At 41.7% G+C, this 26,270-nt stretch overlaps 1 protein-coding gene across 1 annotated transcript in view; it reads right to left on the bottom strand.

Moving 5' to 3' along the window:
- LOC134542623 (protein vav) overlaps positions 1 to 26,270 on the bottom strand; it is a 196,101-nt gene that overhangs the window by 144,026 nt on the left and 25,805 nt on the right. The window contains exons 2-3 of the mRNA XM_063387022.1: positions 14,220 to 14,395; positions 12,800 to 12,865 (exon numbers count right to left, since the gene is read on the bottom strand). Of these exons, the coding sequence (XP_063243092.1) occupies positions 12,800 to 12,865; positions 14,220 to 14,395 (242 nt within the window). The remainder of the gene's footprint in view (positions 1 to 12,799; positions 12,866 to 14,219; positions 14,396 to 26,270) is intronic.

Genomic DNA, 26,270 nt, shown 5'->3' with positions numbered 1-26,270 from the left:
AGCCCCGAGCTAGCATCTTTCATTTCTCAGAGGCAAGCATAGGTAAGCTGTTTGGCAGCACGTCGAGGAGTATATTACAGTCCTCTGCGATGCCTCGGGACGGTCCACACGACGCTTTTCCCAGGCGACCTAGCAAGTTTTGAACCCCCTTCTCTCATATCCCCCCTGAGGCTTCTAGGGAACTTCAACCCGGAGCATCGACCTCCAGTGAACCCGCGCAGGGTACATGGTCTCTCCAAGGACATACGTCCTTGTCCTACAGAGCCCTCAGCGAGCCCTAGCGGCAGCAAAAATCCCTAACCTAGCTCTGTCCGCTGGTTGCGAGTGCGCCCAGTGCACTCTAGTGGACGTTTCTGTGACCCTCCAGGCAGTTTCTCCTCTTGGCCACCAGAGCGCACTACTCATCCCTCCCATAAGAGACAGCTTGTCATAATCAACTTTAGAAGCAGTAGCGGTGCGATTGCGATCTTAGTCCACCCGCGACCTTGGTGAGCGCGCGGCGAACGCTTTTGCGGTCTGCTTCACCCGTTCGGGCATCTTCGGAAACCTACGGGCCATCACAACCCCCCCCCCTCTTTGGATGGGCGCAGTAACCTGCTTTAATTAGGCGCGCCGACGCCATTTTTGAACATTCAGCGGGCAGCATCTGGTCAGTACGGACCACGCATCGCGATTTGCGAGAGTCCATCTCAGTTGTATTTCTAAGACTTGACAGAACATGCCATTCCCATTTGAATGCTGTGAAATATTAGGTGCAACAAACAGTATTATACCAACCTTCATGCCATTGGGTGAAGAATTGCCTACATTCTTGGCAAAGACAACACAAAATCGGATAAATTTTTTTAAATAGTATGCTTCCAGATTCAAACTCTCAGAAGAAGAGAAATTACATTGTTTGAATACGAGTCTCAAAAATAAGACATATTACTGGTGATATCCACCAAAAGAGCATAAATTTTTACCTACACTTCTGACAGATTCTTCTAAAACAATTAAGGAGTTCAAGAACGCAGAGGAACCTCAGAACTCAATGGACGACTTGAAATGGGGCGGAGCCATGCAGTTCAAGTATTTGTCGGCGGAAACCCCACTGTCAAATATGGGATAACAATGTACACAATCAGTCGCTGATAATGAAATAAGCTATGTTGAAAGAGTTGTCATGGACAAAATCATAAATAATTTGAATTCATTTGAAGTTTATTATGGATTTAGCTTTGTCGAGGACTTGGGTGACAAGATGCTTAAAAAAAAAGTAAAGTGTTCATGTTTCTTTGCATGATAACGATGTGTGGATAGCGACATGCGGCAAGGACATGTTTGTGAAAACCTACTGCTATGCAGGACAAAGAAAACTAAAGGCCAGATTTATTTATTTTTGTCTAGAGGAAAAACCTAATGGTTTTGAAATCTCTTAAACAAACTATGCATTTAAGCAGGGCACATATATTTGATTTAAGTCTTGTGTGGAAAGTTAAAAATGTTTGTGAGTTGATTATTTGGAAACTGTTGGCTGATAAAATAAATCTCCAGTAAATAACTCAGAAAACCCAAGTGCCTTCTACAATAAAGTTGCCCTTAAAACTAAAATATATATATATATATATATATATATATATATATATATATATATTTTATTTTAATTTAAAAAAAATATTGAAGCCAATATAGATTAATAATGGCTTGAAGAAATCCTGTCCCACATAGGTATTTGAAAATAATTTTAACTAGCATAGCTTGGATATAGGTATTTCCTTCCTAATTTCTATTGCCTTTATCTTCTGATAACTCAAAAATGTTGTTAGCTATAATTTTGTGTACTAAAAACCATTACTACAAAATACAGATTTATGCATTTGCAGGCACATAATTTTATAAGGTATTCAGGAGTCTCATGACCTTTACATAAAGAAAAAAATACAAAAAAAAGAGAATATTTGAGTACCTACTTCTAAGGTTCCTTGATTTCCTCCAAAAACAGCATTTCGAAATTCCTACTGGATTCTGAAATACTTAATAGTGGGGAGGGGAATAAAGTTCAGGGAAATGGAGAGGTAAGAACATTAAAAACTAGAAAAATATCAAATAAGAAAATTATAATTATAATCCTTGTAAAATTTAACTCAGAAATACCATTTTCAGAACTCTCTCTATTTTAAGGAAAAGCCGCTACTCTCCATTATTACCACTCCTACTGCGTTAGGCCATGCTGCAGGTGCTAAAATGTACAATTTTCAAGATTTAACTGTTTTTATATGATTATAGGATAAAAAAATTACTACGTACAAATCATGTTTAAAAGGACTCTTGCTTGGATTCAGTAATGAGCAACAAGGAATTCATTGGTATGGTGTTAATTGGTACCGGTCCGGTACCAACTATAAGATAAATGACTGGCCGCACATCCGAGGGTTTAGCCACAAGTCGCGAACAGCTATTAGCTTAGGAAAGACTAGATCGCAAGAGTTGACTCATCAACAATGGTTGAGATGGGCCAGAACAACAACCAAATATGAGGCATAAACCTTTGTACCAGACTTGGGTTCAAAGAAAGAATGAACAATCGAACCAGCAACTACCATAACGCCAGTTGCATGTTAATACATTGGTATGGCGACGTAACAAAACAGATGAAGTTTATTAGACTATAACCCAAATATTAAACACAACCGAGGTAAGAACTACAACAGACAGGGAAATCACCATTACAAGGATACTTTGTGGAACAAGCATTCAAAGTCAGATCACAAGGACCGCAGTGACAATTCATCATCGGAGCGAGAATGTGATGACCAACGAGAGCATATGATGCCACCTTCCACACCTAAATGGCCTCTCTGGTCACCGCACTTAGACTTAGCCAAACAGTAGCCAAACAATCTCCAAGGTTGCTGCGCTACGAGGAAGAGAGACTACACGCAAGTCACCATGTCATATTAAGAGTGCTTACTTGTTTTAATCAACTCATATAAGTAATTCAATATAATGACTTCAAAAGTCTTTAACTAACTCAAAAAGACATGTATTAAGTTCTTTAAAAATATTCCCAGGCATCAGTGCTGAAATCGGAATATGTTGATTCTGAAAGTTAAAATTATGCCAAGTTTGAAATAAACTAGTGATAAAAAAATATATCATTTTGAAATTCTATAATTTCCTCTAAATTGTGTTTAGCAGCTGGGAACATAGAAAGTGACAATGAACACTAAAAACTAACTTGGTCCAGTTCAAAACTAAATGACAATATCCTTTGCAATAATAATAAGTTTACTAACAAAATCAATACCAGCATCTTAATTTCTTTTGAAACTGTTCTTGACAAACACACACACACACACATATAATAAATTGATTACAACACATGAATTTTCTGGAGTCAATAAAGTTATAAATATCTCAGCTAGGTATAATTGAAGAGCCAACAAAATAATGAGACACTTATACTCATATAGTGTCCTCTAGATGTATACTGAGATAGTATCGCATTAAATAAAAGTGTAAAAATAGAGGTAAGAAAAAAATACATAGCAAATAAGAATTCAAATGTAATAATCAGAATTATCACTTTTACTATGAAAATTTGAAGTCAGGATGCTAATAGTAGATAAATACATACACATTTTCATACGTGAATTATACTTTATATACCTTTTAGTTTATGGATCATGGAGCATAAAACCTACAAATACCTTTAGTAATACATGTTCTGTTTATTATACAAATATGCACTCGACTTGTAAGAGTTCTCTAGACGATGATTCTGGAAACGTAGTAGTTGGAGTTGTCATAGTTTTATAACTAAACATGATGATTAGTCACAATTCAACTGAATTCATGGAGTTTCTTTAATGGCTCTTTAAATAACTAGCCACTATACTCTATACATATTCATTACGATCTTCTCGTTGTCTATAAGTATCCACTATATATTTAAAAAATTCTATTTCTAAATAAGTTAATTTAATTTTGATACCATATAAATAGATATCACAGTAGAAACCAATTCAAGTCCTTTGGTCAATTGAAAAACATTTCATATGAAGGATCCCCTCGGCAATTCATTCTGATAAGAATCTTTCACTTCAACGTTCAGCTGCACATTAATTATATAAAATCAATATTCAAGACCTTTGTCTACATAATAATTCTTCATTTAATGTGTACTATCGACGATATTTCTGCTTTCAATAATTATAGAAGACATACTAATCACATAGGTTACAGATGATGGTAGAAAACGTACTAAAAATCATGATAATGTCATGATAATTCATTATTTACACAGAACTTTACGAACTAATGGGAATGGTAATTCATGCTTTACATACAACTTAGTTCATAAGAGAATTATGTTCGTAAAGTTAAATTATTTTATGTGCTGCCAACTAGTATTTTTGGCACAATTTTAAATTTGAATTTTTGAAATATTCTGTCGCCAGTCATTTTATTTTCTTCCTGCAAGGAAATAAAATGACTGGCGACAGAATATTTCAAAAATTCAAATTTAGAATTGTGCCAAAAATACTAGTTGGCGGCACAGTTAAAACGGTAACCCAGTTCACGAAATCCTATAAACTTATGGTATAGTGTTTAACAATGGACAGTGTAAATAAACTAAAATATGAAACCACAATATCTAGGAGAAATAAGGTAATACTAATTGTTATCACATCATGTGTGGGAAATGCTGTCAGTGTAAATGTTTTTCAATGTAATCGCTGGTTACTCTGTCTATTGCAGAGTGCCAGCAATCTCACTGCACTGAACTATCATGAAAATGGAGGCTTCAGTAAAGCACTACTGTGAAATTGTCTATTTTGTTAAAGAAGAAAATATGATATGCTACAGTGCATATGTAAAACTATACTTTGTTCACCATGATTCTGGTGTGAGAACATTGTAGAGGTTACGACAGTAACAATATGGCACATTAACTACAAACAGTAAGTCAATTTTGTTTATTGTTTCATATAACTGTATGTAATTGTAAATGTTTGTTTCAGAGTTATTTGTTGGTCATTTTAAAATATTATGAGAAGAGTCTACTTTTTTTCAGTAACCATGAGTGTGATTGGTATTCTCTTCGAAAGAAAAGACACACATTTATTGGCATAACTGATAATGCCGAAATTGAAGCGGCTTCTATAAGCATTGGGATACTTCCAGAGTAAACTACTATTATAATTTATTGTGTTTGGCTACATGTGTTTTTTTTTTAGTATGGGATGTATTTTAATTTAATCTCGTTAGCTGACACACTTTAGTTTGGTGATGATTATATTTATTTGAGATTTTTCAAGATTTTATCATAATTTTTAATTCTCTGGTTATTGTTATAAATTCTACATATATATGCCATTTGGGAGCTAACACAGTTTTCCAGTTCTTTGAGCACTCCTCGCTGAACTGGTGCCACTGCCTAAGCAAAGAGAGACACCAGCGCCAGACCGCTGTGGGCTCGCTGCGGACACCCGTAGTGGCCATGATTATACGGTCTGCGCCAGTATCCACAGATTCAGGCTAGGTCTCCGCCATTCTGTTGTAGCAGATATAGGGAGTCCGTGACGGTCGTTTCCAATCCTGCAACGGGAATTCTACGTGGAGGTGATGCCATCGTTGCCACGACTCATCTCGCATCGCTGCTGTTTTAGGTAATTACATCCTGTAGCAACTTTTCATCAAGACTACCCCCTTCGAGATCTTTTTATTTTTTTAATTTCTACAAGTTTTGCTTCCTTCACATCAAGTGAATATGCATATTAGCATTGAAAGCCTCTGAAAGCCTCAGTGTTCCTTTGTGTAGAGTCTAGTTTTCTACTGATGAGATACATACTTTTAATCAAATCCTTGAGAATTAGTTGATTTAAATTAGTGATGGGATTTTCAATATTTTGATACCTCAATACCTTCGATACTTGACGGTATCGCAAAGTATCGAGTATCGAAACTGTAAGTTCGATACATTTTTTCGATACCGGAATGCTTGTTCATTTGTATTGAATTAAGTTTTGAGTCGCCATCGTACAAAATACAACTACAGTAGAACCTCGATGATACATTTAGTTTCATACATTTTCCCGTGTAATATGCCAATTAACTTTGGTCCCGCCGAAAGTACTATATTTACAATGGTTTACTTTCCCAGAATATACACTTATAAAATCATTAATTTCCCGTTTCATACGTTTTTACGAAGCGGAAAAGTCCTAAAATTCACAAATTTTTTTGATAGATATATTCCTCCTGATAAATTACATTTTAATTAATGCTTTTATTTTGAAAAAGTTCATTGTTTACCTTTGCAAACGTAAGAAAATAACTTTATCGCACCATAGATATGGATAGTATCAGGAAGACTCTGCACTTCGCTAGTAGCATCTATGGCCAGCACCAAGCGAGACTAGTGGCGCAAACTAGCAATGATTATGAAAATGGTACACGCGCTTTACCAAGGCATGGATCTCATATTTTGTGCATTCATTGATCTTTGAACTGAATATACCCGTTTGTTATTGTTTTCTTACGATCGGATTGTTTTGTATTTTACGTTTCTCAAGTTAAAATTTTATTGAAAATTGTTCTGTTGCATAAAGTTGTTTGTAAAATCAAACAAACATGCAAAAATTTCTGATTTTCTTTTTAGAATAGCCTAATTTTTTTATTTCTAATTTAGGCTTGGTGACTTTTCCCCCCCTCCAAGAAAGGACTTCAAACATTTTGTAAGGCCACTGTTTCTCATGCCAGCTTTACTTGATTATGGACTGTATTTGACATTTCTGGTGGTTTTATTATATGTATATATAATGATGAATTCATATCTTTCATTAATATAATGCAATTATTTACACATTATGTATTTAAGTTTAATCTGACATTATGCTGGTATGATAGATTGAATTTATATAGTTTAAAACTAATTTATGTTATTTGTAATAATTGTTAATTAATGGGAAAATATTTTTCCCTGGAGTATCGAAAGTATTGAAAGTATCGAAGTATCGAAAGTATCAAAATGAAAAAACAATACAGAATCGAGTATCGAAAGTGTGGTATCGTCCCACCTCTAATTTAAATGCTTTTATAATTGGTTTGGCGGAGATGACAGATGCTGAAATTTTGGCCGAACTAAGTCGGATAAACTTTCTGATAGCTCTTTTTAAATAGATAATTCTTGATTACCGCTGAAAAGTGTTATTTGTACATTGTCTTTATTTTATTTATTAATTTATTTATTTAATTTAAAGTTGTAACATGCCCACTGACAGTCATTAGACATAAAGACCAATACACAGTATCACTGCCAAGGTATGGACTCCCACTACCTTCGGAACCACAGCACGCAGAACAACCACAGATGGCCAACATACGAGGGCAAGAGTACTACACATTAGCAGAGATAACAACAGATACTAGCAAACACTAATAAAGTAAATAAAGACAAACACAAAAAAAACATAAAATAACACTAAAGGACACAAAATAACACAAAATTTTCTTTTTCATAATTGCTCAAAATAACAGACATAAAATTAAGCACGATATACAAAATCAAATAACTATAATAGTGAAGAATAAAAGTGATTAAAAATTAGAAAGACAATAAGTGGATACTTGAAAATGACTCATGGCAAAAAGGTAATTAAAAGTATAAACAAAGTATGTTAAAATGAATTGTCAAGTCTGATAAAATTAGAAATTAATCTATAAATTATACAATTCTTGTTATTGTATACAGGATGTATCAAAATTCATGTTACAACGCTTGAGGGTAGAAAGCTCTTATTATTTGCAACCATTTTTGCCAATAAACATGTTGCCGGAAACGCGTAGTTAAGCCCCTGTAGCCCCAGAAAGAGTCAGCGTAGGCAACCCGTTGTAGAGTGTTATGTTGTGGATGTGCGGGCGTTCGAGTAGAGAAATAACCTTTTTAATCGTGGCACAGATTTTAATTTCACTCTGAAATCAATCACAGCTTCGGCTTTGTTTCACAACATTGAAATTGTTGCATGCGTTTTAACAACGTGACAGCCTAAAGTAACGGCTCAAAAACACGCCCACCTTGAGCGACACAGAGGTGGCAACGGCGAATCATGTTTTCACAGATACGCTGGAGCATGTGTGGAGTCGACCTTACGATTTCGAACGCTTCAATGATTCGCTGTGTAAGCTCTTCTACCGTTTCTACTGGCGTATAGCGTAGATAAGCCCTTTTACGTAACCCCACAGAAAGAAATCTAACGGGGTTAGGTCCGGTGACCTTGGCGGCCATGCGACAGGGCCCTTTCGTCCAATCCATCGGTTTGGAAATGTTTGGTTTAAATACTCTCGCACTTGCAGGGAAAAATGAGGTGGTGCCCCGTCATGTTGGTACCACATCACACGTCGGACATGCAATGGAACCTCTTCAAGACGACCTGGTAGTTTGTTCTGAAGGAAGTGGAGGTATCCGGTGCCGGTAAGTCGTGGCGGAAGAAAAAAAGGCCCGATGAGTACGCCGTCAACAATACTGGCCCACACATTAACTGAAAAACGTTCCTGGCGAGCTGTAACACACATTGCATGCGGATTGACATAATTCCAAACATGACTGTTGTGCGAACTGAGAATAGCGTCTTGAGTGAACTTGGCTTCATAGCTGAATAAAACCGCTAACTCGGGGTTCCTCTTCGAATGTACCAACGAGAAAAGGTCATGCGAAGAGGATAGTTCGCCGGACCCATGTGTTGCACTTTTTGAAGGTGGTACGGGTACAAGAGTTGCTCATGAAGAACTCGTCAAACAGCCATTTGGTCAGCGTCCATATCGGAACCTTCTGCCCTTGTGCTTGTATCCGGACTCTCCTCAAATCTCTGAAGTACATCTTCTTCAAAACTGGGAGTACAAACCCTGCGTGGAGCACCAGCATTTGGTCTTATGACGGCACATGTACCAGTATCACGCATTTGCTGAGTAAGTCTTGCAAACATGGTGTGAGCTGGAATCCTATGACCCGGATATTGTTCTTCGTACAGACGACGGGCGGCTCGTCCATTTTGTCTAGCTTCCCCGTAAACAAGCAGCATGTCCGTGTACTCACTAAACGTGTACTCCATTGAGCTCCACTAAAACGTTGCCACACCACGTGTTTGCTTGTATGACAGAACAGTCAACGACAGACCACCAGTGATATCAAAACACACTGTCACGCTGCGCAGTGCTATGGCACAGCACGTACGGAAGAAAAGAGGTGAGGGCGACACCAACGGAAGTAAAAAGGGGCAGGGGTCAGCATTCGACATCGTACAGTCCTCTCGAGCGCTGCCCGGCGTCGTAAACACGTAATTCACCACAGCATCGTCTGTCTTGCACAAAGCCCAACGGGTTGCCTACGCTGACTCTTTCTGGGGCTACAGGGGCTTAACTACGCGTTTCCGGCAACATGTTTATTAGAAAAAATGGTTGCAAATAATAAGAGCTTTCTACCCTCAAGCATTGTAACATGAATTTTGATACACCCTGTATACATAGTGTAGTTGCCAAATGACTATGGAATTGTGGAACTCTAAGACCTGTGTTATATCGGATATAAAGTCAGACTTGAATAATTCAAACATTTTAAATTCAAAATCGTAGATGATTTGAACCTTTCTGTCGGTCCCTTGACATTCTTATATACAAAATGTAAAATAATTGTGAGAAATTTGAATTTTAGTGGGATAAATGAAAGCAAAATCTTAATTAGTTTCATATAAAAACTGCAAATATATCCTGCATAATAGCACCAAGAACACTCAATAAGGAGCAGGGAAGATTTGTAAACGTTAGCAGGCTTGATTATGAGGTTAGAGGAGTATGTACGGTACAAACGATGCGAGACTCGGAGACTGTGATCGGCATTCTGTTTACATACTGTACGTATTGCTGTGTCAGCGCGTCGCCGCCGGGCGCCATCTGATGTGTAGGCTTCTATTCACCCCCCCCCCCCCCCCTCTATCGTCACCTTCCGTCTCGCTCTTCAGTCTATCTTTATTGACCGACCTAGTAGGCTGTTACAATACTGTATACATATTATGATTCTTTGTGAAACTGTGCATTTTAGGTCTGTATTTTAAGTTACAGTGTGTCATACGTAGTGTAGTGTAAAGATTAGTGAGTTGTGTTGACAATGTCTTTGTCCAAACTAACTAGGGATATGTAAAAAAAACCTTAACTTTTACTGAAAAGGCAGCAGCCATTCGCGAGGTGGAGAAAGGCTTGAAAATAAAGACTGGGATTGTGAAAGACTTTGGGTTTACCCTAACACTTTGTCCACATTCTTGAGAAGTTTAGATAACAGTGATAAAGATGGGAAAAGGGCTAAGGGACCGGAAAACCCTGGAAAATCCTGATGTGGATGAGTGTGTTTTAAAATTATTGAAGGAAACATAAGATAAGTAGATTCCTCTGAGTGTACCACTTATCATGGCTAAAGCTGAATAATTTGCTGTTAGCATAGGAAAATACACTTTTAAGGGTAGCAGTGGCTGGCTTGATGGGGTTGAAAAGAGAAACAATATTTATTTTAAAACTGTTTGTGGAGACCAACAAGCAGTCACGAACTGGAAAAATTATTTAGCTTAGTTGATTCAAGACCAAAATACAAAAGATATTTTTAATGTGGATGAGACAGGCTTGTTTTACAAATGCACTCCAGACAAAACACTGACTTTCAAAACTTGTAAGCACCGTGTCACACTCTTGATTGGGGAAATATAGATGGTTCCCGAAAAGCTACCCCTCTTAATGATCGGGAAGTAAGAAAATCCAAGATGTTTTAAAAATGTTAAAACAAAGCCTTAAGAGTATGCTGCCAACAAAAAGCTTGGATGATAGGTAATCTCTTTGAAAAATAGCTGTTGAAACTGGACAAAAAATATTGTAAAGAAAAACACACGATTTTATTGTTTATTGACAATAGCACAGCTCACAACAACAATACATTGTAGGAAAATGTTAAAGTTTTGTTTTTTCCTCCTAATATGACTTCTGAAATGCAACCAATGGATCAAGGAGTCATACATGATTTCAAACAATTCTACCGATGCATTTTAGTCCAGATCCTTCTGTCAGGAGCTTTTCTTGACAAAAATGACAAAATGTAAATTAACATCCTTAAAGCAGCCCTAATGTGTAACAGTGCATGGGATCAAGTGAAACCAAACACTGTTAAAAACTGTTCTAAAAAAGCCGATTTTTGTCACGTCACACTTAAAGGACTTCAAGAAAATGACGAGATTGTGCCTACTGCTGAAAACTGGGAAGAAGTTATCAATGAAAGTGCTGTGTTTCGTAGGAGGACTTTGTGCAAATGGATGATGATTTGGCGGTAGGTGGGGAGATGACAGATGCTGAAATTTTGGCAGACGTCGTCAAAACACCGGCTGCTGCCCCGGTCTTCAGATGAAGAAGATGAAACAACGAGAAACCAGTGCCTACAAATCATTGAAACCATGGACCACATCAAAGAATTGAGGTGTTTTGTTAAAGGACGAGAAAATGTGAGTGCCTCTATTTTTCAAACTCAAATAAATTGTAAGGATATTGCTTGAATGAAAAAATTATATCTAAAAAACAAAAAATTTTACAACTTTTTACAAAAGCTTCAAAAGTTTTTTTCTGTTACACAGTACTGTACATAATTCCTTTAGACTTCTCTGTAATTATAATCCATGTTACTGTATAACACTGTATTATTGTAAATGTATATGTACATATGTACTAAAAAGCTGTTTTTTTTATAACCTTTATTCTTTCAACCTTTATTCTCTCAAGAACCAATTGACTGCTTCACGACAATGGACCTCTTTTAGGTGGAAGTAACATTTATAATTTTTAAGGGGAATTAATTTTTTTTTTTTTGCTTGTCTAAATCAATATCTTGGATAATTCAAATGTTTCCAGTAGTCCCTTAAGCTTCGAATTATCCAAGTCTGACTGTATCTGCAATGAACTGTTAAAATATAACCATTTTTGACAAATATAGCATCTAGGTATTTTTTAAGGTCACAAAGTGAAGCTACTTTAGGTGGTGAAAATTGTTTTAGATTAACAATTTTTAACAGTTTGTTTTGCATATTTTCAGTTTTTGCATTATTAGATTAATTTGTAGAGTTCAAAATAACTGAACAATATTTAAATGATTATGGAATTATAGGGAGATAGAATAGAATTAGGGCTATAATCATAAAAAGTAATTTAGTTGATTAAGACTAGAGTTCTTCCACAACTAGTGATTATATAATTGATATGCTGATGAAAATATAATTTTGCATCCAAAATAATGCCAATATCTTTTAAAGAGAAGGATATGGAAATTATATTGTTGTACAGTTTGTTATCAAATATAAATGGGATATATTTCATTGTGACTGAAATAATTCCAGTTTTGTTTTTAATGAGAGATACTTGGTTAAGTTTACAACAATTTAAAATTTCATTTATATCAGTTTGAAATAATAAATAATCATTAAAAAGATTTAATGTTCCACAAATTTTTAGATCAGCGAACAATACCCCTGTGGAATGACTAAAAACATATGAGAAGTCACCTATGAATATATTAAAAAGTAAAGGAGATAGGATACTCCAGAGCTGGCTAAAGAAAAATTAGAATTACAGTTGTTAACCCAAACAAAAAAAAAATCTATGACTAAGATAGCTGGCAAAACAGTTTACAAAACAGTCTTAGACAGTCTTGCACTGAAGCACTTCAATTAGTCACAAAATAGCATCTGCTCAAAGAGCAAAGTAAGTATAATACAAAAAATAAAAAACTTACACTGGATTAAGGTCTCTGTATATATCTTCCTCTGATGCAGTTCTGTTTTTATGGATCAAAAAGCCACTGAAACAAATATTTTGAAGACATTTGAAACCAATAAAAGATGGTTTACATTCATTATTTGTTATTAAATAGGATGTTAACCAAGTACACTGAAACTTATTTATTGTAAAAATATCATTAATTTGAAGAGATAGAAGCCATTTTAGGTGTTTCAGATGAGGCATAGCACGTAACTTAACCATTTGCCTTAAATTAAAGCATTAATACTCTTCCCCGAGAGTTCATTGCAGTCCATAGAACCATAATTTTGCTAGTATAAATAAAAATTGGTGCCTGCCCAAATCAGAAAATTTTTTATTAAAATATAGCCTGTATGTGAAAATAATAGTTTCCATCCTTGAGCTTAAACTGCAAAATACAAAATATTTTAAAACAACCACTCTCCTATCTCCTAGTTCCAGGAAGGTGTTTCTCATGTGCTTGCAACTAAATTATGTAGGTTTTAAAGCTAAGCATTTGGTTATGAACACATGGTGACCATAAACAAAAAGAGACATGATAGGTATCATAAATGGCCGCACAACCATCCTTCCAGCGTGACACGGGATGAGGCCCTACCTCATGTGAAAGTGCAAAACTCAGATGAGGAATGTTGCTGAATGGGACATGATCTGCCACTAAGCTGCACCCTAGTCCTGACAAATTTCTGTAAAGTCTATAACAGACCAAAAATATAAAACATAAAATAAAAAGAAAGGGTTTTACGGCACACGGTTATGCACATTTGCTTAAGGTAATGGGACAAGCTTCCTCCATGAACATTGTGAGCTCTAAACCACTCAGGCACTGACTCAGTCATACTGGGGAGTTGGGATTAAACCCACGTCACTGGCAACGAGACTGGCGAGTTAGTGATGACGGCCAAAGAGGACCTTTCTTCTAATGAAAGCTACACAAAGGTTTGGGAAATGTACTCATAAATCATGAAGCCAAGTCAGGATAATCTACAATAAATTGAAAATCATGTTCCAGGATTTTATCTCACTTTAGTGCTTATGGTACAAAATGCCAGCTTCAACCTAACGGACCTGCTCACTCTCCTCTAGCTGACGTACACATACACACTGCATGGTTCTCTTTTCAGAATTCAAATGTTCTCCACCTAAACCATAAAATATAGGCAATTTCCCATTGGTTATTCAGTCAGCTTCCTCAGAAGAAATGTCCATATATTACTGAGAACTCGTTTCACGCATAGTTACTTAAGTTCTCCTCTCTAATGTCACACATTGATGCTATTACCTTATTTTGTAAAAATAGCTGCAATATTACTATATATGTCTAAGGTGAGAAACATGAACCAGCACAGCAAGTGTAATTGCAATCAGAACTATGAAAACATTTTTGTACTTACGGGATTTTGTTCCGCTGAACTTTAGGGCAGTTGGATAACTTCGACAAGGTGTTGAGCACTTTATAAAAATCTGTCAATTCATACAGCACGGACGGCTCGAAGAGGTCTGTTTCTTTGAGGCCAAACACCAAATGGCACGTATGCAGGAAAACTTTAATGTTGCGGAGACACAGGAACTGAAAACCCACAACAAAGAAAATGTGTAGAAAATAAATAAGTTATGAATATACTCTAATAGCATTCCATTTTTCTCTTTCCTTTTGTTATCCCTTAAATTAATTGACTTGACCAAATTACAATAATGGATAGTTACTTTGATTTGATAAGAAATAACAAAACCAGTGTATTTATAAGCAACCAAATAAATCCTGCAATAGTTTACACACAAGAATGATGTTAAACTACTATTTTTTTTGTCTAAAATGCTTAAAATGTAACATTTAATTTTGAAATAAATTTTCCTCATTTTAGTAACTACTAGGGTGTCACTAGCTTCATCGAGAAATCCTTACATGCATTCTTATTTAATGTTGGTGTGTCATAGATGTTGCTTGAGATTGTCTATAAGTAACTGCAACAAGACTGTCTTGAAGACCGTCTTAAGATAGTGACCCTGCCTCACAGTCGTTGCTTGAGAACACCATCGCGGCAACAAGTTTCATTGTCACCGAGACCGCGCTTACGATCACGAATAGGACCATCTTTGCCAAAACCGCTGCAGACATGTCTCAAGCAAACTCCTGTTCAGCTCGTAGTGTGGAAAATGGCTCATATTTTTAAACTTATATAAATGTTGTATGAAGTGTCCCAGCAATTTTAAACATGTTTAAATCAGTTTAGTGTTTGTTTGTGACTGGTAGTTATATTTTAAGTGCTAAACAGTCATATGTGGTTGCATAGAAATAACAAAACGTGTACAATGGATGAGGAAGACAATGTGTTTAATGTGGACATGGTTGAAGATGTAGATGGAAATATAAGAAAAAAGAAAATCTACAATCTGTAACACCAGGATCCATCAGTTTTGTAATCACAAAATTTAAAATACATAAGAAACCTGACATTAAATTATTGATGGTAAATAGTCTCCATCATAAATTTCATAGTGTCTCTGTAGCAAGGGCAGCAGAGCATGGAGTTGTAAATGTAGTCGTAATGTTATTAACGTGTTTCAAATCTGGCAAAACATATTAATTTTTTAAAAAAACACATTATTGAATAATAGAAATAATTCTTTAAGCAAAAATGTGTTAATAATTTTTATTTGTTTACCAATTTTCTATCATAACTTTAAATACATAGCTCAGGCCATTGGTTTGGTTATTTCGTACTATGTAGGCCTATCAAATTAATTTTTTACTCATAACAAAAATAAGTAATGTGATCTTAAAAAAAAATTAACCTCTATAATATTAGGAAATAAATGTCCATATATTATTGACAAATAAATTATCACTTTATAGGAAATACACTACCGCTTCAATTCACTACATAATTACATTATTTTTTAAGCCATAGCCCAACCGCGGCCATTCAGTGAGCACCATGATCACAACCTGACTACCTGCATCCACGAGGGAGATGGCCACGTGTGCCAACAACCAATCACATACAAGATGAAGACACAATTTCAAAAATCAGCCAATAAAGTCTAGGTTACAAAACATAAAAAAACTCTGCATACATACAAATAGGGGCTTTCCCTTCTCTGTCTCATTCCAATTATGATGATACATTTGTCCTTGAGTTCCCACGCTTAAAGGGGAACTACCGCTTCTGTCTCTCTCTTGCACTCAGAGCACACCTGCCTCTTTCTCTCTCTCTCTCTCTCTCTCTAACATTGCATCAATATGCTTTCAGACAAAGGATAATAACAAAACAAGTACAGAAAAACATATGAATACATCTGCAAACTAAACTAACCAGCCAAATAGGCAATATAGAATTTTATCGGTTCTGAAAGTTTAAATTAAATAAATTAACAGACATACTTACAAACATGAACTAATGAGAAATGGGAGCAAAACAATACATTGCTAACACATGACTATCACTGAAACATTTCAGTATTATTTACAATGAAACAGAAAACCTAACTAATGATTAAAATGATCAAAAAAACATAAGATTATTTAAGCCAATGTCTTGTATGTTGAGAGGATAAGGGCTTGCAACACTACAAGATATAGAGAGATATAGATATAGGTATACAGAGGAGAAAGATATATAGATAGAGAGAGGTATATTTATATATATATACATAGATGGAGAGGTAGAGAGATATAGATATAAATAGACAGATATAAAGATACACAGAGAGCTTCAAAATATTATATATATATATATACACACACACACACACACACACACACACACACACATATGCTTTATATATGTGTACTGACTTAAAAATTACAACAAAAAAATCGAATGAGCAATGCAATGCATGCCAGGCATTAGCTAGTTGAATATATCTTACATTACATTATAGCAAACCCTTATTCCTTGCATCCTTTTAATTTTATATTACATTTGCAAATTCAAACTTATACAGTATTTTTTTTAAATAACTACTAAGAGGACTTATTTATATTTTTGCAAGTGGCGTGTAGAAGATAAAATATTAATAATAATTCACCAAGATACATAATGTTTGAATAAACTATGGTAATATTTATATATTTTCAGTATTTGATTAAACAGACAGCCACATGTTATCCTACCCCACTACACTTGCTTTAGTCAGCAATTGGAATAGCTGGGTTTTTGTTAACACTTTAGGTATGATGTGTATGAAGTAACCAATCCTTATACTTTTCTGCTATACAAACTGTGATGGCCACTTTCATACCCATGCGCACCACAGAAGGTATGAAAGAAGTTTCGCATTGTGTAAGGTGGGCTTAATGTGTGCATGGACTGAGTACACAGTAATGGAGGGTTTCCTCCTGCCTCTGCTGACCAGCTACTTGTTTGTCTACGGTATTTTATCACGGGTCATTGTTATGTAAACAATTGTCGAGGGTTGAGTGTGAGACCAAAATTTTAGTCCTGTTGGAAATAGGCACTTAATATACTGTAGGCCTATACACGAAAAATACAAATGAAAAGGAGAAAAAAATGTTTAAAGAAAAGTTATGGTTTGACAAGGTCGGGGGATTCGGTAGTATTTATAACGTACTTTTAGTGGGCGCCACCGTGTCTAGGGGGCACGGACCCGGCGAGAAGACTCTGTCTCAGGCGTGACGTAGCCCGTGTGGCGGCGTGACTCGTTTCCCCCTTTCGCAATTACCTTAACCACGCAGTGGGATCTCAGGGCGCCCCACACGCCGACAAACAACACTCGAAGCACGCAAACACAATGGCTCTATGAAAACGCCTTCCTCGGAGAGCCGGAACGGAGCGTCTCTCTCCAGCTGGCGACGGGAAGCGACTGCGCGAGCAATAATGGCCGCAGAGGTAGCGGGGAGAAGAGGGGGGGGGGGGGGGGGGGTGTTTGGTGCCAAGCGCCCTGAACAGTTACCCTGTCTCCCGTCGTGCCGCGGACGTGGTTAGTGATTTAAATGCATAAAAATTACAATAAATTTTAATATAAAACATATGGCACTTGGGGAACAAAACAAAAGATTTGCACAGTATTATTATATCTTGGGGAGCGAAGCACTGATTCTACAGCGCCCTCTTGCGGCGGCGCGCTATTTAAAACACGTCAGCCGGGAGGATTAACAGGAGGGGAGGGAGGTGGTGGCACATCGGGCTCAGATGGGCGTAGCCCTGGACGACGTCAATTGCCCCCTCCTAAAGTAGGCCGATGTGATGACATCTCCCGACCTTGAGTGGGCGTGGCATTGTTTACCTCGCGCTCCCTGTGGCAATGTTTACATTTCGCCAGCTGAGCAGCAGCTCCGTGCCCTTGGATGTCTCCTGGGTCGTAGGTTGTACCTTGGAGCGGGCTCAGGTGCTTCTCTCTCTCCTTCACCTGCCTCGGATTCTGCGGGTTCTTCCACGAAGACCCTAAAGTCTGAGTCCTCTATGGAATAGTGGAATGGCCACATCATCTCATGGCTGTCCGGCGACTCTGGTCGTTCGTCCGCTTCGTCTGGCGTCCATATCAGAGGCAAGGGCATACCGTCTCCTCTCGTCGACAGTTCGTCTGTTTCCGCGAACCCGCGGAAGGGAGTGTCCTCTCCGTCTGTCTCTGTGAACAGCTGTCTTGTCAGGCCCGTTCTGCGTGGGGCTGGAACCGGCGACTCCACTTCCACTCCTGGAAACCCCTGGAATCCTGCGCCCTCGTTCTCCATAGGGGTTGATGTCGCAGCATTGGCGTGATGTTGGTCCTCGGTAACTGTGGGGGTCACGGGTTCGCTTCCCTCTCCCTCAGGGCCTCCTTCCCCGCCTCCGTGCGCGATTCGTACATCATCCCGATGGTACTTCGCGGCACGACCACTCGGAAGTGTGACTACGACCGCGGTGGGGCCTGGTATGCGCAACACTGCTATGGGGCCGATCCACTTGGGTGCAAGCCCCGCACAGAAGTTTTTGTTTCCAGCTGAGAGTGGATGTAGACGCGCGTACACCATCTGCCCAGGTGTCAGTGGCGGCGGTGGTCGTGTGGTGACGGGTGTGTGTTGCGCCTGGTAGGCCGCCTGCCTGCGACGAGCCTCTTCATGCGTCATAGCGATGTTCCGCCCGCGCTCCTCTGGAGTCTCCTCCCTGTCCTCCGCGCATCTCTCTTGCACCCGGTACTGGCCGGGCAGGGGTAGGTTACGTCCTTGCACGAGTGTGGCTGGAGATTCGCCGGTAACTGTGTTCACACGGCGCCGCAGGCAATAAGTGATTTCCGGGATGTGCGTGTCCCACAGGGTGTGGTCTTCAGCCAGCCGGAGTCTCAGCTGCGCCTTTATCTCCTGGTTGCGCCTCTCGGTGGGGTTAGCGCGGGGGTGGTACAACGGCGTAGTATGTGTCGTGACTCGCCACGCCTCGCATAGCTCCCTCCACTTCCGTCCCGAAAACTGTGACGCGTTATCCGTCAACACAACGCGTGGGTAGCCCCAGCGCGGGAAAAATTCTGTGTCCATGGTGCGTGCAATGGTGCCAGCGCGGCAGTTTGACAGCGGAAAGGCCTCGACCCAGCGCGTGAAGCAATCCGTCACAACCAACAGGAATCTCTTCCCGCGTGCTGACCTTGGGTACGGCCCCATCAAATCCAGAGCGACCGTGTGAAATGGCTCGGATGGTCGCCGGAATCTTTGTTGTTCTCGCCCATCGGCTCGCCGCGCCTTTCGCCATTGGCAGTGTCGGCATCCTCGCACGCCGTCCCTCACATACTTGTTAACCCCGGGCCAAAAGAAGAGGTCTCGTACTGCACGTACAGTCTGATCCGTACCCGGGTGTCCGGCTAGTCTGTTCACATGTAACATTGTGAATATTTCGCGTCGCGTCACTGCGGGTGCAAATGTCCGCCATGGTTGTTGAGTGCCTGCGGTGCGTGCCTGTAACAATCCCTCGAGCACACGATACCCCTCGCACGCCGCCTCCCCGCACTGACGTATTAGCCCTTGCGTGTGTTCGTCTCTGCGTTGTGCCGCGCGCACGAATGCGTCTAGATCGTCTAGTTCCGCCCCAGGCGGTAGGGTGGGGGTATTGTTTACGTCTGTGATCGCACACAGCGCCGCCGCCTGACTAAGTGTGTGTGGCCTAGGTGTCGGTGTGCCGCTCGTGGGTGGGAGGAGCTCGTCCCAGTCCGCATCGTCCCGCGCCTCTACCGTGTCGTCTGGGTTACGCGACAGCTCGTCGGCCAGCTCGTTCTGTTTGCCAGCGACGTGTTCCACAGTAAAGTCGAGTGCTTGCAGGACCATAGCCCACCGCGTCAATTTTGACCGCCGCCCCTGCATAGTGGCAAGCCATTTCAGGCACTGGCTGTCTGTCCGCAGTATGAAATGCTGGCCCTCTAGGTGTGGCCTGTACCTCCTCAGGGCCCACACCACACCCAAACACTCCCTCTCATTCACACTGTAGCGTTGCTCTACTGCCCCGAACTTGGCGCTCGCGTACTCAATTATGCGAGGCTCGCCAGCATCTCCAAGCTGTAACAATATGGCTACTATTCCCTGTTGGCTTGCGTCCGTTTGTACAATTATCTGCTTCCCTGGATCTAGTCGGGCCAGCAAGTGACATTGCCGGAAACGCTGTTTCAATTCCTCGAAAGCTGCTTGCATTTCCGTGGTCCACCGGTAGGACTTTTTTGGTGACAGCTGTTCGGTCAGTGGTGCGGCGATGACAGAGAACTCTGGTATGAACGCACGTAGCCAATTGGCCAGTCCGATGAACCGTTGCAGCTGCTTACGAGTGTTTGGGATAGGCTTGTTTACAATGACAGACAGTTGTTGTGACGTTGGCCGATTCCCCTCCGCATTCACGACCAGGCCCAAAAAATCTAGTTCCGTTGTACCTAATTGACATTTCTCGGGGTTACATGTAAGCCCGTGGGCGGCTAGTCGCTCTAGGATCAACGCGAGGTGGTGCGCGTGTTCGTTCCATGTCTGTGACCAAATGATAATGTCATCAAGATATGCGGCCGCGAACTTGCCCGCGTAGTCCCCTAATACACGCGTCATCATGTTCTGGAACGTGGCGGGTGCATCCTGCAATCCAAAGGGCATTGCGCAAAACTGAAACCGTCTGCCGTCCGGAGTCGTAAAAGCGGTTTTAGGGCGGTCCTCTGGGCGTATGGGTACTTGCCAGTAACCCGCTTTTAGATCTAACGAGGAAAAAATCTTTGCATTACCCAACCCTGCGATTGTATCTGCGATGTTCAACAGTGGAGGTGGTGCGTTTACTGTTACCTTGTTAATTGGTTTAAAATTAACGCAGAAACGTAAAGTGCCATCTTTTTTTTCCGCTAGCACGACCTGGAAGTTGTATGGGCTCTCGCTGGGCTCGATAATGCCATCTCGCAACATTTCCCTCACTTGATTCAGGATGGTCTGTTTCCCCGTGTGCCCGTAGCTGCCAGGAGGGATGAACATAGGGGTGTGGGGGTGAGTAGGAATAGAGTGCTCTGCGACCGTCGTACGTCTCAGCGGATCGGCAGTCGCGAACACGTCACTGCGGGGTACAATTACACTCTGGATAGCTGCCTGGTGCTCACGGGGCACCCCATGCTTGAAAGTAGCGAGACTGACCTGGTGTTTGGTTGGTGGCGGTGAGCGTCCGAGGCCATACACTGTACGGCGGCCCTGGTTGCCGACATGTACGCACCCATCGCGTACCTCGATCATGGCACCTTGGTCGTACAGCCACAGATGTCCCAGGATAACGTCGTCTCGGAGGTCGTCGACCACCAACGCCGTGGTGCTCGAACGTTGGTCGCGCACGTCCACGTGCAGCGTTACGACGCCCCTGGTGTGGCAGGCGTTCCCAGTGGTCGCCAGCTGGAGTTGGCCCGGCCAGGCCTCGAAGGGCGTCCCTTCGGCGAACTGCGATGACACACAGTTGTGGCTGGCGGCGGTGTCAATGAGGGCACTGACTGCCCGCCCGTTGACCACGACTGGGATGCGGAGTAGCACGCACTCCTCCACGCTCACGTGCCCCAGGCTTGGTCCAGCTGTTGTTGTTGTGATAGCCGGTTGCGCGGGGGTTGCGGGCCGTGTTAGCGCGTCGCCCCCGGCTGCCCGTTTCCCGACGGATCGTTCCGTTGGGCTGCTGGTCGATATCGGTTGCGCACTGGGCAGTCCTCATGCCAGTGGAAGGTGCCACTCGGGCACGAGTGGCATTGCGGTGGCGGCCCCACGCCAATCTCGCGTCTACGCCACGCCGGTGGCGGGCGTTCCTGCCGACTGTTGTTGGCGGATGGGAAGTACGGCACCACAGCCGTTGCGTCAGCGGCTATCACGGTCTCTGCTCGTACTGTTGATTTGGATGACCGTACCGACTTCAGGTCATACTCAACGGCGCGCGCGTGTTGCGTGAACTCCTCGGCCGTCTGGCGGGTTGCATGTCGTAGATGCGGGCGTAGCTCCGGACGCATCAGCTCGACGATGCGCTCCAACAATCCCTCCGGGCCGCTCGCCGGGAACAGCCGTCTATGTAGCCGGAGCTTCTTGACAATGAACGCCTCCGCCGATTCATTCAGACTCTGTTCCAGACAGTACAACTCCGTCCTGACCTTCATCTCCGCTTTCACTTCCGCGAACCGCGCCTCGAATCGCTGTGTGAACTCCGACCAGGGCATGTCGAATTCACTGACAATGCTCCACCACGTCTTCGCCTCCCCTCTTAGCGCGCCTCCCACGCGCTCTGCCCACTCCACGTCCGGCACGCCGTACCGATTCAGTCTCTCATGACACACTCGCACGAACTTCCCCGGGTCGTCACACGTCCGTCGAGAAAATTCGGGCAGCTCGATGTGACCCACAGGCGTAGGTCGCGCGCACGCATTTGTTGGCTCGACATAGACTCGCGTCCCCGTGGCGAACGCCGTCCCGCGTGTTGCGAACTTCACCTCCCGACATTCGGTGCAGTCGTACCAACTGTCGCGTGAAGAAGCCTGCTCGGTCTGGTCCATACACAGCACGTGTTTGAAGGCCCGGCAGTTTCGGCACCAAGCGTCCTTGCCCGCCTCTCCAGTACAGGTTGCCACAGTACACTTCAAACGTTCTATCCCGACTGAATTCAGTCGCCCCGCAAAACCGTCCAGGCGTGGTTCGCAGCGTTCCAGACACACGCACGTGTCCATCCACGAGGCCCCCGTGACGCCCCCCACGTGCCTCGGACGTGCGCACGTGACGCAATACATACTGTTTATATTAAACACGAGCTCTGGTTTAATTAAGCCCACTCCAGCTGCCGGTCGTCTATCGTCTGCCATGCTCGCATTAGTTCAACTCACATAAGCACTGCAACAAAATTACCGCTCCCGGGATGCGGAATGCCTCTGCTGCGCCTGGATTCCTGGAAGCGCGCTAGTGGTCGCGACGGAGTACCGTTAGGCGCGCTGCACGGACAATGGCTGCTCGGCTCCGTGCACTCCGGTTAACAATCGCACAACTCCCGCGCATCCGGTCTTGGTGGTTAAGGCAGCTTTTTGTCACGCCCCACGTTGGGCGCCAATTGACAAGGTCGGGGGATTCGGTAGTATTTATAACGTACTTTTAGTGGGCGCCACCGTGTCTAGGGGGCACGGACCCGGCGAGAAGACTCTGTCTCAGGCGTGACGTAGCCCGTGTGGCGGCGTGACTCGTTTCCCCCTTTCGCAATTACCTTAACCACGCAGTGGGATCTCAGGGCGCCCCACACGCCGACAAATAACACTCGAAGCACGCAAACACAATGGCTCTATGAAAACGCCTTCCTCGGAGAGCCGGAACGGAGCGTCTCTCTCCAGCTGGCGACGGGAAGCGACTGCGCGAACAATAATGGCCGCAGAGGTAGCGGGGAGAGGGGGGGGGGGGGGTGTTTGGTGCCAAGCGCCCTGAACAGTTACCCTGTCTCCCGTCGTGCCGCGGACGTGGTTAGTGATTTAAATGCATAAAAATTACAATAAATTTTAATATAAAACATATGGCACTTGGGGAACAAATCAAAAGATTTGCACAGTATTATTATATCTTGGGGAGCGAAGCACTGATTCTACAGCGCCCTCTTGCGGCGGCGCGCTATTTAAAACACGTCAGCCGGGAGGATTAACAGGAGGGGAGGGAGGTGGTGGCACATCGGGCTCAGATGGGCGTAGCCCTGGACGACGTCAGGTTCAATTAATGTTTGGTCACTCAATCAGTTTGCACAATATTGCATCTTGCTTAAATGTAGATGATGTAATATCATCTAAATGTTTACTGTAGGTGATCTCATGGAAGATATCAGTCAGTCACAGGTTGTCCAGTGTGTGGGAGTCTTAGGAGCTGCTATTTCTCTGTGCACTTCAACAAGTTGTCTGGGATTGTTTAATATATGACAGTTAATGTTTGAGTGTTGACAATGTTTGAGTGTTGACATTTTTACATTTTTGATAAGTTATTTACTTTGTATTTTCTGACTAAGTAGGTAAAACCAACAGTTTTTTTTTATAATCTACAATGGCTACCAATTTATATGAAAAGTATAATGTAGGTATTTTTATTAATTCTGTGTATCATATAAATACATACACAGACATTAAGATAATTCTTAATATTGCTGAACTTCCTGATAAAGAAAAAGAAATTCAGCTTTGAAAGTATATGTTTACATCCAAAACATCACTAATTAAATATTATCGGGAAGCTTTTAAAAATGTTGTGACCCAACAAATAACACAAAAAGTCTATGAAAAGTGGCATAAGACCTATATCTCTTCACATGGCCAAAGATGCGAAAAAGGAAAGCTGATGTTTTGTTAGTTCCTGGACAAAAGCTGTGTTCCAACTGTAGGATGAAGTTATTTCGAGAACAAGAGTTTGAAAATTCACAGAATAATTCCAAGGAAGAGGAAGGCCCAGACCCCCACAGGCTTACACCTACGAAGGAAGACCTTAGTGACACTACACCGTTGGAAAAGGAAGATTTGTTTTAAGCATGAATGCTCTTGATGCACAGTATACTCCCGATTATCCGCGAAATTAAGTGGCAGGGCCACCGCGGATAGTGAAAATCGTGGATAATCTGCAAAAGAGTCGAAAATGGGAAACAAAAAATGAAACATTAATTTCAAGTTAAAAATCTAAAAATTTACGTACAGTAAAAGTTACAATTAACAGAAATAAATTTTAAATGATGGTAAAACTGTAGTACTTTACTGAATAATTAACATACAATACATTTCAGTAATGTAAACATAAAAATGCTTGGTACTTACTTCATAACAAGGCTACAGTACTGTACGTACTCAGAGACTTCATTAGACACTAAAAAATCACAACTCTTTAAATTTACAACTTTTTGAAAAACTCAGTCACTAGCTTTTGTTTTTTGCTTTGGAAACATATTTTCTTAACTCTTGATTGAATTTTCCACAACATAAGTTTTTTAGCCAAATGCGCATTGTCGTCTTGTTCCTCTAAATAGTGAAGTAGTCCGACGATGTGTTGCAAAGACGCTTCGTGAGTCATCCGCGCCTTCACACTGGGCTCGTCTTCTTCACTTTTACTTTGCACTTCTTCCTTCGCACCCTCTCCCGTTACTTTGTTAGCAATTTCCTTATCTGTCAAGCACTCAAACCCCGGCTCGTTAGCGTCACACTCAAACCACTCTGCAATGTTCCCAACGTCTACATTCTCACCACCCGGAACTGATTTTACCAAGTCGGCCAGCGTTGCCGTGGGCGTTTCAACATCTTCATTCTCTTCTTCACATTTGATTCAAAATTACGCAAGAATTTTCTCCATGACTTATTCAGAGTTGATGGTTTTACTAAGTCCCATCCAGATGCAATGTCTAAGATTCTGTCAAGGATTTTGTAGTGTTTCCAAAACTCTTTTAGATCACAACCTTCTTCAATTTTGGACATTAGCAGTTTGGTTCTGTACATTCTTTTCATTGTTGCAATGACCCCATGGTCCATGGGTTGCAATAGCAAGGTAACGTTTAGGGGGAGACCAGCTGTCACTACATCACCTCCCTCTTCCAGGGAGACCAGCTGTCTGTACATCACCCCCTTCTTCCAGGGGGACCAGCTGTCACTATGTCACCCCCCTCTTCCAGGGAGACCAGCTGTCTGTACATCACCCCCCTCTTCCAGGGAGACCAGCTGTCACTACATCACCCCCCTCTTCCAGGGAGACCAGCTGTCACTACATCACCCCCCTCTTCCAGGAAGACCAGCTGTCACTACATCACCCCCCTCTTCCAGGGAGACCAGCTGTCACTACATCACCCCCCTCTTCCAGGGAGACCAGCTGTCACTACATCACCCCCCTCTTCCAGGGAGACCAGCTGTCTGTACATCACCCCCCTCTTCCAGGGAGACCAGCTGTCTGTACATCACCCCCCTCTTCCAGGGAGACCAGCTGTCACTACATCACCCCCCTCTTCCAGGGAGACCAGCTGTCACTACATCACCCGCCTCTTCCAGGG

This window comes from Bacillus rossius (genome assembly GCF_032445375.1).
Source record: "Bacillus rossius redtenbacheri isolate Brsri chromosome 9 unlocalized genomic scaffold, Brsri_v3 Brsri_v3_scf9_1, whole genome shotgun sequence".
Classification (NCBI taxonomy): Eukaryota; Metazoa; Arthropoda; class Insecta; order Phasmatodea; family Bacillidae; genus Bacillus; species Bacillus rossius.
The sequence above is the reverse complement of the archived record's forward strand: the minus strand, read 5'-3'. Positions and strand labels throughout refer to the sequence as shown.